General features: G+C 46.8%; 1 protein-coding gene across 7 annotated transcripts in view; it reads right to left on the reverse strand.

Annotated features, from left to right (window-relative positions):
- Positions 1–12,327, reverse strand: part of MBNL3 (muscleblind like splicing regulator 3) — a 131,797-nt gene that overhangs the window by 73,225 nt on the left and 46,245 nt on the right. For 6 of the 7 annotated variants that reach the window (XR_012647343.1, XR_012647342.1, XR_012647344.1 and 3 more), the window contains exon 2: positions 11,179–12,118. The exons of the other annotated variant lie outside the window; for it this stretch is intronic. Coding sequence is in view for 3 of the 6 variants with exons in the window: in XM_075007997.1 (XP_074864098.1) it covers positions 11,179–11,352 (174 nt within the window). In the remaining 3 variants the exon portion in view is untranslated. The remainder of the gene's footprint in view (positions 1–11,178; positions 12,119–12,327) is intronic. 7 annotated transcript variants of the gene reach the window in all.

The following is a 12,327-nucleotide window of genomic DNA, read 5'->3' on the forward strand; positions in this document are numbered from 1 at the left end:
TCATTGCTGTTACAGATCCAGACTAACACGGCTACCCCTCCGATACATTCACACATGGACACCTGCTTCAGGGCTTTGCTGAGCTGGGGTCCAGCTGTGAGGTTCTGGCCACAGTGAGAGAGGACATGCTACTCTGGGTCACATTCTCCCAGGAAAGGTTTCCCCAGGTCCAAGCCGCTTGCAGATAACCTGAAGGGTTCAGAGTCACAGCCCAACAGAACATTCTCGAGGCAAACGGGGACAGGAGTCAGTGGTTCACTGGCACCTACCTCCCCAACCAAAAAGACAAGGCCTCCTTGATTAGGTTAAAGCCAAACATGCTGCTTTTGCTGCCCCTGTAGGACACCAGCTAACTCCTGGCTCCAAAACAGGACCTGAGGCACCTCTAACCACACCCAAAAGGGTAGGCTGCGCACAGCCCCGCATGCCAGCTGGGAGAGGAGACAAGACGCCGGCAGTGCGGTATGTGGCAAAGCCCTTTCTGAAGCTGCCTGGACTCTACCGCTGACCGTCTGGCTTCCAATGCAGTCTGGGAAGCCAAACCTGTCACTTTCCCAGGGCTTTAAATGAGCACATGCAGCCCAGAGGGTCCCACACTGGAAGAAGCCACAAGAGATCTGGGGGGCTGTGAAGAAGAACGGCAGTTCTACCTTCACAGTTGGTAGCCGGTTACAAATGCAGCAACATTGACTCTGATGCCCACAGTACGCTGAACAGGGCTAATTAAACCACCGTGTTAACGTGATCCAAGTTTTAGCCTAGCTCTGCATGTCACTACTACGCCTTGCCAGACCTAGTTCTGCGGCTGAGAACTGCAGCTCCTGAGCTAAACCAAGCCCTAAAGCCGAATGATTCTTTGGGAGGGACCTCTCCTGGCTGGGACGTGACACCCAGTTCGGGCAAAGCTAACTTTGACCTGAGAGTGCTGACTGGTCTCAGCACTGCCTCTTCTCCTGCATCGTGCACAAAACCAGGCCAGACTGGCTCTCCCACGCACGTTGCCTGCGAAAGGCTGTTGGGTTGCAAAGTCTGGAGAGTAAAGCGACTCAACCAGCAACTGCAAACGGAGGGTTTAAATTAAAATAAAGGTTACAGCTGTTTTACGCCCTGCACAAATGGCAGTGCACTGCACTGACATTCCTGGTGCTGAGGTCAGACCCATCTGCTATCTCCCCAAAGGAGCTAAAGCCCAATCTAGTCCAAACAGGAAAACCTGGCCTTTGCGTATCTGGGCAGCAGCAGAGTTACAGACACTCCCTGGGAGCAGGAGGTGAGGAGCTGCGGATGGGCAAGAGAACAGAGCTGGGTGAGTCTGTCCTGGAGGAAGCAGAGCTCTGGAGCAGAGCAGGTTCCTGACATCAGTCGGCTCCTTTGAACGGGAGCTGCTGCACTTTCAACCCGCTCCGTTGGGTAAGAACTAACATGCAGCTGGTGAAATCCTTCCCAGGAAATCCCACTCAAGAGCAGGGGGAAACCCACTGAAAACATGACCTTTGCTGCTCAGAGACTGGTTATTTTTTCTACATGCCCACTTCACTCCAATCGACCCCCTCTACCATGCAGCCTGTTGCTCTTCATCCGCACGCTGCAAAGCAAACAGCGGAGGTGTTGAGCTCCCAAAAGAGGGGAGTACAGAGCACATCAGCTGAATGGACTTTTCCTACAGACAGTCAGTGCCCAGGTACTAGCCATGGATGCTTCTGCGCTGGTGAGGCCCTCCATTGGAGCACCAGGCCCAGTTCTGGGCTTCACGCAGCTAGGGAAGGCGCAACCGGAAAGGCAAATCCCAGAGAAGTGATGTGGGGAATCTGGGAAGTTGTGCAAAAGAGAAGGGCCAAATCGGGCCCAATGGTCTCAGACCCATCTTGGGGCTAGCCCAGAACTGTCCTGCCCTGGGGGGACACCAGGAAGGGAGAGTGACTCCAGGGGGCACAGCTGTTCTCCAGGATGCAGGCCCTGAAGCAGCCTGCCACCCGCCAGCGCCACCCGTGGTCCAATCTCCTCAGACAGTGGTGGGATGTGTGAAGGGCAGAGCTACAGAAAGAAAGGCCCCGTGCTGACGTGGGGCTGAAGTGATGTCCGAGGAGCAACTGCTCCCCAGGCCTGGGAGGGGGCTGGCCCAGGGCCTCTCCTACAGAAGAGCCCCGGGGGTCCTTTTACTGAAGCTCACGGCGCCTCAGAGGTCGACCCCAGAGGTGATCAGCCAGGCGTGACTCTCCCCACCCTGCCCTCCGGGCCCCGCACAGATGCATGCTGCATGTCTGACCAGAACGCAACGTGTCACATGTTGGCTTGAGCTCACAGCTGCAGCAACGTGCTGGCAGGACACAGGGTTCTGCTCTGCTTTTTCCCCTGGGCCACATCACAAGGCATGGCTGCCCCGACTCCCAGCCACGGTCCTGCCAGACGGCAGCCTCCTTCCAGCTCTTTTGGCTTTCGTTGTAACTAAAGAGGCAAAACAGCTTCCTGCTGCCCTCCGGCCCTGGGTACACAGAGGCTCCCAGGGGCAGGGTCCCCCACTCTGGATAGGACGGGGCACTTGCCAAAGGAGCTGGCCGGCGCTGGCCGATGTGAGCTATTAAGCCAAACCCCACAAGCGGGCACACTGTCTCAGGCCACCCTTCCACACAGTGCTGATGAGCTGACCCTGCCAGGCCCTGGGGGGGGCTCCCAGAAGGGTGGGGGCTCAGGTGGAAGGAGTGGGACTAGGGCTAGCCTCCCTCAGCCCTCCCTTAAGCACCACCTGGGCCATGTGCCTCCGGGGGGTTCTGACAGTGATTTAAAGGGGCCAGGTAGAAGCAGTGGCTGCCAGGAGTGCCAGGCACTTTTAAATTGTGGGGCCCCAGGGCATCTGCTCCATTTCCTCCTCTACCCCCCACAACCTATCCTCCTTTTACAAGGCAAAATCTAGCTGGATCAGGCTCAGAGCAGCTAACTAAGGAGTTTAGCCTCTGACTTAACTTTGCTGTTGCTCCTGCAAAGAGCAAGATGGCCCTGAAATCAGCCAGGTGGTGTCCATCACAGCCCAGCCGTGATCACAGGAAGGTGGATTCAGACTGAAGGATGTTGGCCCCAGACTCATCCCTGGGAGGCCCTTTCCACGCAGCTGGGCAGCCACCTTGCAATTCTCAGCATCGCATGGCCAGGTCAGCAGGGGCACAATGGTCTCCACTTTCTTTAAATGCCTCAGCAAAGTGAGGAATCCTGGAGAGCCCAGAGATGAGGACAGGCGGGGGCTCTCTGCAGTGTCCACACTACACAATGCAAAACAAACTCTGCCTGCTGTGCATGGAAGGGAACTCTCTGCCTGTTTCCACATGGTATACCATGCCCTTGCTTGCTGCTTGGGTGATGCCAGGTACGATACACCACCTGTCCTGAGAGAGTGCAATTCACCAAGCCAAGATAAATTACTCTCAACTCTGGAAAGAGCCACCAGAGAGGATGAACTCAGCTCTCTCTAGAAAAAACACCTGTGTGCCTGCCACAGCTGCCCATCCTCAGTAAGAAACAAGGAATTACGAATAAATTAATCGAATGAGAAACCTTGAAGCTGGGAAGCGCAGACTTCTATGAACAATCCTAAATAAACCTAAGCTATTGTGCTCACTACTGCAACATTACAGGGAAGCTTGCATTAGGCTGATTACTAACGTAGACTATATACTTTTCTTCTACTCAACTAAAGCCTCTATTCCAGGCATGTCACACATGAGTCCTCCTTGCTTACTGTTTTTGGTTCTCTGTGTCTTAAATATTGAGTCTGTTCTGGTCTGGCTATGGTCTGAAGAAGTGGGTCTGTCCCACGAAAGCTCACCTAATAAACTATTTTGCTAGTCTTTAAAGTGCTACTTGACTGCTTTTTGTTTTGATGAGCCACAAAAGTAACTTGTCCCACCACAGTAAACTGTACGTACACAACATGCTGCTTATTAAGTCATAAGACAGAGATTAGTGAACAAACACTAAAATAAGCATGTCACCTACATTAGCTTCCTAATTTTTAGTCTTATTTCCTCAATTGCATGTATGGCAGGTGATGCTGCTACTAGTTGCAAAGGATAAATACCAGTGTTTGTGTGCTGACCAAACTACTACAATTACTTATCCTGTTTTTTATAAGAGAGTGAAACGTAATGTACAAAGTTGATCAGGCCCTAAGAAAGGTATGCTGTTTTTAAAATTTAAGTCCATTTCCTTAATTTTAATTATGGCACCATTACCAAAAAAACTCAACAATCATCATTTTAATACATTTTCCCTCTTTTAAGCTTTGATTCAGCAAAAGCAGTTAAGCATGTGCCGTAAGATACCATAGAGGTCCAAAAAGCTGCCAAAATCTCAGTTGAATATCATTGCACAATGAATTAATGCCTTGTCAGATACTGCCATTCTGAGGTTAAGGCACAGGTGCAAGTGCATTCACAACTGCTGTAAAAACATCTCACAAAGGTAATTTATTTCAAAATTGTTTGTCGGGTTTACACAGAATTTGCCTACACATGACAGTTAATTTACAATAAGATGGGGCAGGACTTTAAACTGGATTAACTATTCCTGATTAATGTCATGTGTGCACACACTTATCCCAGAAATCTGAGTGCCTTATACTGATTTAAATTGTTTCCACAGAAATAAGCTAAGCTGGAGTAAGGCAGTCTTTTTCTGCAACAAGCATGTCCACACATGGAGTTAATTCGGAGTAGCTGGTCTGCAATAACTCCCATCGCAGACAAACCCTTAGTCATGCTCTCTTTGGCTAATCCCTCAGAGAGATGGTGTAAAATTCAGTTATCCTTTTCTTTTAAAAAGAAAATGGCCATATACTGAGTTCGGTGATGTTTAGGTTATTCCACTAGGCTCTGAAATCTTAACACATATCAAACCGAACTCTGGTTGTACACCAGATCAGGGGCAACTCCACCGAGGTCAGAGTAAGAGGGGTCCAAATTTAATATCAAGTCCATAAGGAACAAGCTCATGTTTCCTCATCACATAAGCAGATTAAACACCTCTGGAAAATCAAGGTTTCAGCCTGCCAGGGGGGATTTGCTATCTTAATATCACACATAAAGTGACGCCACCCAGTTTTTGGGAACAAAATTTGGACAACTGAGTTTTGAAAAATCCACACCTTTCCTGTATCACATTCATTACAAACACATAATCCAAAAATGTGGATGTTTCAACAAACAAGTTTAATGCTGATCATATTAACAACAACAACAGATTTGTAAGGCCACTTTCAAATCTGCCCCCACCATTCCCTCAAATCCAAATCTGGACATCTAAGATTTTTGGCTTGCTACATTTTGGGATCCAAAATGTTTATTTCTTTCAGCACTGGTACACCAAGTAAAGGAACCCAAGATTGCCATTGCTGTTTTCAAACATTAATCTGTATTTTGGTCTCTTGAATGATTACAAACATAAATCAAAGTCTCTGATGTTCTGCTCTATATTATATGAACACTTAATTGGTACACATGTAACTATGGAAACTCATTTGCCCAGTCATGTTACGTATCAATTTGTGTTTCCAGTAACTCAGCTATGGCTTTTCTAACTTCTTTTACCAATGCACACAAGAAGCTAGGAATGCAGGCTATCAATTCACTGTCAAGGCAATTATAACCCAGAAAGCCTCATGGTGGTAGGGGCTTTTATGCTCGAATAGTTGAGGAAAGTTAACAGAGAAGCACTCATCGGCCGACTGCTATAAAGCCATGGTATTTCTGGGCAAGTTGGCAAAAGCACCTGACTAAGAGTGGCCCCCTGAAAATGCCATAATTTCAAATAGAGCTGTCTGTCAAACCTGAGCAAAGGAACATGATGAGTAATGATTATTCGATAACTTTTAATTAATTTAACTGACCTTGTTGCAAATTAACTCCCTTTCCTCACTATTACTATTTAGTCCCCCTTGAAATGAAAACGACTGTCATTTGATGAATGACTGTACATGCTCTCTCATTTATAGCGGCATAAGCACCCTGCTATCCTTTGCTGAAATTTTATTTTCTCTTTCACAGTTTCTGCAAAGCTCACTACACATCGTCAAGCAGCAATACACTGGAAGGGCAATCTTTTCTCCAGTAAAAGGAATCGCAAGGAAAGGAGTTATCCCAACACTGTACGAAATCAGAATCTCCAGTCTGTCCTGTGAGTGTGTCCCTCAGTTTTGCACGTCAAGGTTAAACCTAGTGAAGCGAAAGAACTGAAAATGTGTTCTCCAAAGCCTTAAGTGAGGTATGTTAGACACAAATGAGTTCAAAGGACCCTGCTCTCCCTCAACAAGTCTGAAGGAGCGCACATAGGGCGCCCTGATGTGCAAGTCAAACTTCTGATCAGCTTCAAGCAGCATCGTTTCTTCTTTTTTTAAAACCAACTTGCCAGAGAAAGGGTTCCTTTACTTCCCCCTCTGCCCCCAAGCTCTGAAAGTTTCCCCCTCAAACAGCCTGGGATCCAGGATGGGCAAGATTCAGTCCTGCACTTGGCACCAATTCAGGAACCAAAAATTTTGTAACTGAGGCGCCAAACAGATTGCATTGTGATGCAGAATGCACCCGCCCCCAACTCCTATAAATAAAACCTTCGGCTCCCACTGTTCTGCATCCCATATTTCCAGGAAAGAAAATACACCAAGAGAGATGCAGAGACACATGCCCACAGAGATGCGGAACAGAGAACTTGGCATCAACTTTGACAACCAAGGCTACATCTGCAAATAAATCTGTTTTTGCTTTTCTGACTGTAATCGAAGAATACTAGGCTGTAATCATTTCAAGAACGCTATATAAGATCTGGTCATCGAGTTGATGTGACTGCATCCTGGGTTACCAGAGGTTCCTGTATTAACGTACTGTTCCAACGTAATAAGGGACTTTATGGAGGAAAAAAAAGGCAGGGAAACAATACCCTGAATCCAAATAAGCAACCTTGAAACAAGTCCCGGGAGGCAAAAGACAATGGAAGAACCTATTAGCATTGAGCAGCCTATACCTCATCTCTAGGGAAAAGATGCAGCTCTTCTGCAATCCAGGGAATGGGGAGATCAAAAGACCATCAAACAGTTAAAAGGGCCACTCTTGGGGGGTGTCTGCGGGGAGTTTAAATTGTCAGTGGGACAGTGTGACTCCGCAAGAGCTGGATCCTTCTAGAGAACAGGGAAGCCATAGGCAAAGGCTGGCGCGTATCGAGACTGCTTATTTCTTTCAGATGTATTTGATCTGAAATACTTTTGTTCTAAATAAGCAGTGCTGTTTGGGCGTGGCCGTCCTGGCTCCCAGGGAAAGCATGTGCAGATACCGCTAAAATCACCACAGCTGGTGTCTAAGCTTGGTCTGGAGGGGTGGGGGGAAAGACCGCATGATCCCTCCCACTCCCCCGCAAGCCAGAATGTGGCCAAAGTCCCAGGACCCAAGGAAGGCCCAAGACCTGAGGGAGGTGATCTTGAAAAGAACAGGAGGGGTCAGAGTTCAGCACCCATTATAACCCTTACCTCGGACCCCTTCCACACCTCACCTCGCCCCTCATCTAGCCACGGGCAGGGCCTTTTCTTAAGTTTCAACTCTGAGTGTTGCAAGGCAGGAGCGTGTGTGTTCAACTTCCTTCTCCAGCCCCTTACGCAGTGGGGTTCAGATCTCCGGAGGCCCAGCCGCATGGCCACATCTCACTGGACCATCGTGAGTCTCAGGAGAGCTGGTGTTTTTCTTAACAATTAAGTTCCCAGCCCTCGCAGCTGCTGAGAAATGCTTGGCAATGGGACCCGAAAGGCTCAAGACCCAGAATCAAAACGACCCCCATGCTGATTACAGAAAAAAAGCCTCCTGACTTGAAAGCCAGTCGCCCAATTTGTAGGGCCTGGCAGACGATTCTGCCATAGGTGGAGTTGGTGGCACTGGGGAGCTCACACCGCTACTCCTCTCTGTGGGGTGAAGCACACTGGCCCATGCGATACAACAGCCCCAATCAGTGACGTCTAGAGGCAACAATCTTTCCCTGGTGAAACCCCCCCCCCCCCAGACTGCTCTCCTGCCACTGTACAGTGCATGTGCTGCTGGCCTGAAGGCCAGGCTGCAACCAGTGTGTAAATTTTCATCCGTTATCTAAATTACACAGAACGATCATAAGAATGAAACGCATGCTGAGCAGGCAGCGTCTGCTAGCTGCTGACCGCTTTCAGCAACAACGTGGAGCTCCCTTTTCCAAACTGAATGTCCTCTGGCTCTTCCCGCTGCCCCCCAACGAGTGAGAAACTGCAGCTGTGGGCTATTGCCAATGGGTGGGATTTGAGCCAGGGCCAACCAGTGCACATGGGGAGCTGTACACTTCATTCCTTGAGCCCAGCTCTGCAGAGCTGCCTAGGGCAGAAAGGTGGGTGCCTGTCAGGAGCTCCTTACAGAGCTCTGACCCACCAAGAGAGTGAAGCATTACACATGCCACTTTAGTTACTCCTGCCTGCAAGGCTAATCAGGGGTGTTAAGTAACAGAGCCAGGCTGAGCGGTTAGTTAGGCCATTTGTGGGGACAGCCAAACTAAAACTTACTACTGTGGCTCACACACGGTCCAGTAAGTGATATATTGGACTACCACAGAGAATGTTTACTGTATGCCTTTTAGCTTGCAAGTGAATGTTATTCAATTTCAAGTAAACATATTAATCTCCTTCTCCAAAACATTTGCCCAGCCCTTGGCTGCACTTCAAAAGCTTGAAGGGCGCAAGGAACATTCACTTTCTCCTTTGCTGATAAAAATATATTTCAGTCTATCCCAATCAGCAGGCAAGTAATGTAAATGAGCATTTGAAAGGCATTGTACAACGAAGGAATCATCTGATGAACTTGGACCAGCCAGAACAAAGCTAAATGAACTTGGATGGCTGACAAGTATCAGAGAGGTAGCTGAGATAGTCTGTATCTTCAAAAACAAGAAGACCCGTGGCTCCTTATAGAGTAAGAGATATTTTGCATCTGATGAAGCGGGTCTTTGCCCACAAAAGCTTACGCTACAAAATATCTGTTACTCTGTAAGGTGCCACAGGACTTCTTGTTGTTTTTGGATGGCTGAGCATCCTACCAAAATGGAATGAAAGGGGAAAAGCTAAGAAGATAAAAACTGTAACAACACACATGAAACTGTCAATCGGCACATGGACACAGTCTTAAGTAATGCACGCCTATTTTAACTAGTTCACCTCATTGTTGTGCCCGCCATTTAAAATAAACCCCAGGCTTTTCAAGCAACAGTCCAAGTCCATGGGAAGTTTTTAAGATCGCCAAATTACCAGACTCTTTTTGGCAATTCCAGCAGCGGAGAACCTAGCCTGCTTTGGCACTAAAAGCACCCAAGACACCCAAATGGGGATCACTCTTCAGAAAAATCAGACACCTTAAAGATGTTACAGAGCAAGCAGCATGCTGAAGTTGCCCACAATGGCATACGGCCCCTCTGTGATGGCAATGAGCAAGTATCTTCAATGACCAGAGATGGAACACCAGATCGGGAAGGTTCTGAGTTAGTAGAGCAAATTATTTCTGAGGTGTCTGGCTGCTGGGTCTCCTCACATGCTCATGGTCTAGCAAATTGCCATATTTGAGCTCAGGAAGAAATCTTCTCACAGGTCAGATTGGCAGAGACCCTGGGGGGTTTTCACTTTCCTCTGCAGCATGGGCACAGGTCACTTGCAGATTTAAGCTAGTGTAAATGGCGGATTCTCTGTTATTTGGAGTCTTTAAATCAAGATTTCAGGATGCCAGTAATACAACCAGAAATTAGGGACTATTACAGAAGTTGGAGAGCAAGGTTCTGTGGCTTGCGGTGGGCAGCAGACCACATTAGACCAGGGCTCAGCAAGCTTTCCGAGGTGGACTGCTGAAATTTGACCTTTTGACCTCTAAGTATGGCCTGAGTGCCGGTGATACTTTTTAAAGTCACTAATGGTCCTACTTACAATAGCTTCATTAATAACTAAATGAAGATGCAGAGCTTTACCATTTAGGGGGTGGCTGGTAACATGAGCTGGTCTTTTGTTAACCCACAGGCTGAGAGCAAGCCCCTGCCTGCCTGGGGGAGGTGGGTGGGGCTGAGTTCCCGCCTTGTGTACCACTCTTGGCACCCATGCCGGGGGTTACTGACCCCTGGACTAGGTGAACACGGTGTTCCCTTCTATGTCTCAGAATGGGCACCTCAGGTTTGATGCACTAAAAATTGTTAGTTGCTTCTGAAAAACCTTAACTTAAGCTTCCTGTAAGCGGATTTGGATAATTTTTCTGTTGCCTCCGTTTCTGGAAAGAATCTGCTAATTCTATAAACTTGAAAAATAAGTTTCTCCCTGAACTTTGACTGTGCCAAGGAATAAAGAGGCATTTACTCCCTGTGAAACTGAACTCATGGGAGCAGTCACAAGCAAACGACTTCGCTCTGCAGTTCACATATGATTTGCACATGGTGCATCTTTTCATAACTCTTGAAATCTCCTCCAGTGTTCTCTAGGCATCAGTCTCCAAATATTTTGGCTGCCTGTGACATATGTGGCGCACTGCAGCTATACCCCAACATAGGGAAAATCAGCAGAGGCCAACTGATAGCTGAAAACAGTGTCTTTATTTAAAAGCATTTTCAGAGAACTGTTCTGAATTCAAAGCCAGTATGCCCTGGACACAATTTTGCTGTCACAGGATGCTAGATTTTGGATCTCGTTTCACTTTCATTTACTATCCGTAATGGGAGTTCTCGATTTCAGACATAGCCACGACCTACAAAATCTCAAAATTCTCCAGATAATGTGCGCGCAAGCACACACACACACACACACACTCCCTCTCTCTCTCTCCCCGCTCCCCGAAGTTTGACATTCTGTGCATTTGTACCAGATGTCAGAATCAAACACAAAACATAACTGTGGCAAAGTTAAAGCTTTTCCTGTCTCTACGGAGCACAACTGCTGGGACCAGGCACAGGAAACTTCCTGATATTTCCAGTGTTTGTATTGGACTGATAAAACAACAGCTAATCATTAGCTAAGCTAGATTTTAGGGGATATGTTATATACAGACAACATTCTCCCTGCAGAAAAATACTTGTTATGCTTATTGCTCCTATTCTGCCCACTTGAAATGACTCAGGAAGAGAAAGACAGCAAAGTGAGATGAAGCAATGCACAAAGACAGTCCTCACCTTTAGAGAGTCAAAGCAGGCAATAACGCGACCGTTTTCCACATGGCAACTCCGGGACGGATGAGCAAACTTGCACTCTGCATCAGATCGAGAACAAGTACCTCTCTGAAATTCTCGACATACTTCTAAAGTCAGCCATTTTGTGTCCCGAACCAGGGAAACGTTTACAGCCATATTAAAAACAAAAAATTAAAACGCAAAGAATCACACCCTTCTTTAGGACAAGATCACTGCTTTTTTTTTTTAAGGGTAAAAAAGTGAATTCAAGTCAAATGTGAAGAAATAACTAACTTGTTGCTTTGGTAAAATTTCTATTTGTCAGCACTTAGGTTTTCATGTAAGTCAAATTGTGTTTGTTTCAACAAGAATTAAACATAAAGCCAATCATAAAATAGAAATCTTGTCAGAATAACTGAAAATCAAATGAGAGGCCAGCTCCTAAAAGTGCAATTGTAGAAGTTAAAATATAAGTGTTATATTTTGTGCCACTGCCAAAGTTACTTGAAAATAACTGGCAGACTTTCAGAAGAATTCTGTGCTCTCCAGTTAATGGTTTCAATTATTCTTGCAAAAAGCATATGCGGCTGGCAGCGCTTCTATTTGCGGAATGGTCTCAGTCCTTGGGCAGAAAACTTTTTTTTCTCCTCCTTTTATTTCTTGGTTCTAAAAATTACGATTCGCAAGCATTAAAAGGAACGAAAAGATGTTATAACTGTCAAAAAATATTTGCTACATACTCGGGAAGGAAAAAAATGGCTGAGTGAACAGAGTATAAAAAGGAAAAAAAAAGGGGGTGGGGGGGAGGATGAATGAGTTGCCGTTAGGGTATGAACTGCAAGCAACGCCAAATTAAAAAATGGGGGGTGGGGGGAAGAGACAGAGGCAGCCTTAGACAGAAATCCAAGCAGCAGTGGCTTCAGGAAAGGCACTTTTCAGCAACCTGTAGGAAAAAGAGAAATAGAATCAGCTAAAACAATGCAATCTCCCCCTTGCCAAACTCTAGCTTTAAGCAACAACTGTGTTCATTTTAACAGGAAATCTGCAGATACTGACAGTGCGGCATAGTGCAGTCAGCCATTGTAGATAAAAAGGGCATTTCCCTCATGAAGCTGCGCATGGTAAGAGGAAGCAACCAATTAGATTTACTGT

The sequence above is a fragment of the Carettochelys insculpta genome, chromosome 13, assembly GCF_033958435.1.
Source record: "Carettochelys insculpta isolate YL-2023 chromosome 13, ASM3395843v1, whole genome shotgun sequence".
Lineage (NCBI taxonomy): Eukaryota > Metazoa > Chordata > Testudines > Carettochelyidae > Carettochelys > Carettochelys insculpta.